Source organism: Lampetra planeri, unplaced genomic scaffold (genome assembly GCF_965212315.1).
Source record: "Lampetra planeri unplaced genomic scaffold, kcLamPlan1.2.h2 scaffold_1098, whole genome shotgun sequence".
NCBI lineage: Eukaryota > Metazoa > Chordata > Hyperoartia > Petromyzontiformes > Petromyzontidae > Lampetra > Lampetra planeri.
Window position 1 is genome coordinate 1 of NW_027613808.1, and position 4,392 is coordinate 4,392.

The window sequence follows — 4,392 nt, forward strand, 5'->3', positions numbered from 1 at the left end:
GTATGTCCCTGTGAGTTCATTGCTCATTGGGAAGACAAGTCATGAAATTGAAAAGAGAGAACTTAAGGTTATTTAGTGTGACCTCATCATCCGTGTTTACAAGTATTTGCCAGAACGCTATTGATCTACTGGGTCACAAACAAATCTTGAAGAAGTCAGATAAGAGGAAAATGCAAAAAAATCCCGACATGCTAGACTTTTTGGCTTTTTTCGTGTGCTGTAATCTCCACAAATGGAAATTAATTGGGATATTCTTGTGTGCTTTAAATGTCTCTGCATCCAAACTGCTGCTGTCGCTGGTCACTTGGAGTGTTTAGTTCTTCCATTTCTGTCGTGTAGAGGTTGGGACTTTCCCCGTTGGACGTCTCCTTGATGGCGCTGTAGGTGAGCACCACATTGTATGAGGCGGGTTTCTTCATGCGCTGAGGGCCACAGTGACACAGCTTTTTGAAAGCCACGCGGAACTTCTGGGACATGGCATTGTAGATGACAGGGTTGATGGCGCTGTTCAAATAGATGCAGAGGCGGCAGAAAAGCAGCAACCATGTGTCCAGGTAGGCCTTGTCCAGGAAGGAATTGACCAGCACTAAAGTGCGATAGGGCATCCAGAGTAAGGCGAAGAGGATCACGACCAAAGCCAGCATCTTGGTCACCTAATAAAAATGAGTCATTTTAAATATCACAGATGTTTCCAGATATGAACATGCATGTATGTGTAATGTGTCGCGCACACAACATACGCATATATTCAAAACAATGACAAATAGTAAATATATATCTATAAAACACTGATGTTCAAATACCTGTATCAATCTGAACAAGATGTGTGGATCAATTTGAAGTTTGTGGCAGCTATAATTGCAGATATCCACTAGATGTCACTGTAGGGTCGTTTCTTTGAGGCTTTGAAGCGATGAATCTTTTTTTGTACAATCAGCAAGACGCTTCAAAAGCGTCACAAGGCCCCATTGGCCCATCACCACATACACTACTGCACTGGTAAACACTAAGTATTTTAATCTTCAAAGTAAATATTTATTTGTTGCACTGCATGATGAAGCTTGAAAATGGCAGAAAAACTTTTTGTGGGGTTTTAATGGTGTTGTCAGACAAATAGGCAAACTAATAACACGCACACACACACACACACAGCATATCTGCGTACACCTTTGAAAATTCTGATTTGTAGTATCAATATGTGAATGAGCACATGAACCATTTACAGAATGTTGACAAAGCAAAAAAAAAAGTGAGGTTACTACTATAACTTACATTACATCATATTCATGTTTACTGAAATGAACATCATCTATTGTTCGGACCTCCTTGATGTTGAACAAAGAACTTGATGCTGGGTGGACAGTGACGCTCCACTTGTCTCTTCAGAACTGCTGAGTACCTTTTAGAGGTGATGTGTAAATTCCCCCCTTTTACCATTCTTTTCAAAAAGAAAAATCTGGCATGTTGGTGCACCAGTTAGCACGGTCGTCTCACAGCAAGGAGGTCAAGGATCGAACCTCATGAGCAGAAGATGTGGAGTTGTGTTTTTCTTGGGTAATTGTCACTATCCTAAATGGATGGAGACTGATGACGGTTTAGGAAACAAATCTACAACTACCTTACCAGCCTGCTGCAAAAGTGAGTGAAGCAGCTGGCGCCATGCTTTTAACTCGGTGATGCATATGAAAGGCTTGTGAGAATTAACACTCTGCTGGGAACTCTGGCGTTTGTTCGACCCATCCACCACCTCAGCCTTACAGCCCCCGAGACTTTCTCACTGTGTGTCTCATACTAATGGTGAAAATGGTTAAAAGACGGACCTCCTTCAAAGCGTTCTGTGTGTGGTACTATCCTGGGACTGAAAATGAGTGGGCTGCTGCTGTCATAAGACGTCCTCCCCTCATGTTCCATTTACTGTCACACTGAACTGGGTCTTTTTGAGGCGTCTTCCTGACCAACTGAGTGACTACAAACATTTGAATTGTCTACGTGGGTGTGTGTATTTGGTCTGAATTACACAAAAAAACAAGGGATTAGACTATTCAACAGAGCCTGGAGCTGCCTGAGGGCACCGCACCCCCTGTCAACACAAGAAGGCATCTTCCCCTTAATCTGATAAACAGACAAATATTTATCTCTGCGTTTCTGTCACAGCATGTCTGTACGTTTTTACATTAAAAAACAACTGAAGCGGGTCTTTGCCTTCATTATTTTTTAACAAATCATTAATGGTGTGATACTTCAGGTAACAAAGGTAGTGGGGAGAATACTGGTGATAAGACTGAGTCAAAAATTAAAGTTAATACTGTGAGCATAAAAATCAGACACCGAATTTAGCTTCTGGACACATTTCATACCTACGATATGTTCTTGATGTTCTTGAAGTCCTGATTTGCGTCCTAAATATCCGTGTTTGAGGTGTGTACACAGACTTTTTGTGACAGCACAGACCCTGACCCCAAACCCTCTTTAACACTGATTTGTTTAGGTCCTGTGCTATGAACATATATAAACTGGGCTTCTTGCCACTGTCCTTCAATAATATGTGAATTATGTTCACAAAGCTGAAACATTTCTGGTCTTTAATGTTCTGTGAGAACCCTGACTGATAATAAATTACGTTGAAACATCCATCAATGAACACCGAGGAGACAGAAGGCGGACATGTACTAAAGGTGAGGGACACACCTGTCTGCGGGAAGCAGTGGCGGTCCTGCTGCTCATCACCCCCCCTCCCTGGCTCGTCGCTCTCCTCCACTTTCTGGTGCTGTGCGTCGGGTCAGAGGGCAGCGGGTTCAGGAAAAGTATCCTGGAGATGAGCCCGTACAGGACCGTGGCCAGCACGAGGGGCAGCACGTAAAACACCGCAAAGTCCACGAAGTAGATGGGCAGGTAGTGAGTCCGGGACACTTTGTAGGCGCAGCTGAGCAGCACCACGTTGTCATACACCGACTTCTTGGTGTCGGACAGGAAGAGCCACAGGACGCAGTAGACCGACGTGAGCGCCCACAGCAGCACGATGATTCTCCTGGCTCGGGACGAGGTGCACAGGAGCTGCGCCTTGATGGGGTGGCAGATGGCGATGTAGCGCTCCACGGTGAAGGCGGTGATGGAGCAGGAGGACGCGTTGATCCCCAGGTACTGCAGGTAGGTGATGCCCAGGCAGCCCGCATACCCGTACACCCACTGCCCGTGCAGGGCGTCGGTGATGTTGGGCAGGCCGGCGGCCGTCAGGACCATCAGGTCCGCTGCCGCCAGACTGACGAGGTAACAGTTGGTGGGGGTGCGCATGTGTCTGGTGGTCAGCACCACCAGGATGACCATGACGTTCCCCACGATGCCCACCCCGCATATGAGTGACACCAGGAACACGCTGACCGCTTTGTACTCCAGCGTGTAGTCGGTCCAAACGCCCAGAGTGCGTCTGTCCAGCACCGACGTGTCGTTGTCCGTGGTGAGATTGTCCATCACGGGCACTGGAGCTCGGGGGCTTTCAGCAGAATTACACCGAGGACGGAGTCAGGGGTGGACGGCTCATCTCCAGTGTGCGTGGACAAACCGCCGATGTGACGACAGAACGCGTCCCTGCAAACATTCTAAACGTGTTTGTGGGTCGGAGGGTGACGAGAAGGGGAGGGGTCCTGTCTCACTGCTCCCACCTTCACGGCTGCGAGCTGCCTGCAAGACCCTGGTTCACAGTGAGAGTACAGGCCAGTGGCGTGTCCAGACGTTTTTGGCAGGGGTGGCCCGAGTGGGGCCCGGGGCCCCGACGGGTCTGGGTTGAAGTAATAGTGTTAATTTACACTTTTTGTAGCAGTATGTACTTCAATTGCTAACATTAGAGATTGTGTTTATATTAAAGTGCCAACAAATTAAAGTCATATAAAAAACTACAACTACTTTCGTAGTATGAACTGTAAAGTTACTCATGCCAGATTTGCATAACTAATATTAGAAATATTGACAATAAAACAAATTACAATTATTGACAATAACCAATCAATAAGTGATAAGTGTGTGTAATAAGGGTTGATGGCAGTCTACTATCTGTTCAATTTAACCATTATGAAATGAGATGTGTCCAACCACATCACATAAGAAAAACATCATCAACAGCTCTGAGCAATAAGCTTTTCTCTGTCCTTGTAGAGAAAAAACAATAATGAATGCTGGCCTTTGTGTAGTGTGTGTATATGTACGGGGGGGGGGGGGGGGGGGGGATTATATTAGAATTAGAAATTATCAAACAAAAATCCAGAAAAAAAAGGTGTACAGGTGACAGGTGACAGAACACAGGTAAAATGGCCTTTTAATGTCACAGTGCTGCAAACATCGTACATGGAAAGAGATGCTGAGATCAAAACACTATTCTTATTATTTGACTGACCTTTT

The 4,392-nt window shown here is 45.6% G+C and overlaps 1 protein-coding gene across 1 annotated transcript; it reads right to left on the minus strand.

The window, feature by feature from the left end:
• Positions 1-263: 263 nt before the first annotated feature.
• Positions 264-3,468, minus strand: TRHR (thyrotropin releasing hormone receptor). The gene is made up of 2 exons (XM_078621628.1): positions 2,689-3,468; positions 264-653 (listed from the first exon to the last, which is right to left on the minus strand). The coding sequence occupies exons 1-2, from the start codon at positions 3,466-3,468 to the stop codon at positions 264-266; spliced, it is 1,170 nt and encodes a 389-aa protein (XP_078477754.1).
• Positions 3,469-4,392: the final 924 nt, after the last annotated feature.

Excerpts from the sequence above, each read along its gene's own strand:
- TRHR (XM_078621628.1), bottom strand. The coding sequence starts at position 3,468 with ATGGACAATCTCACCACGGACAACGACACGTCGGTGCTGGACAGACGC. Across the intron at positions 654-2,688 it reads CCACTGCTTCCCGCAGACAG|GTGACCAAGATGCTGGCTTT; the intron begins GTGTGTCCCTCA and ends CATTTTTATTAG.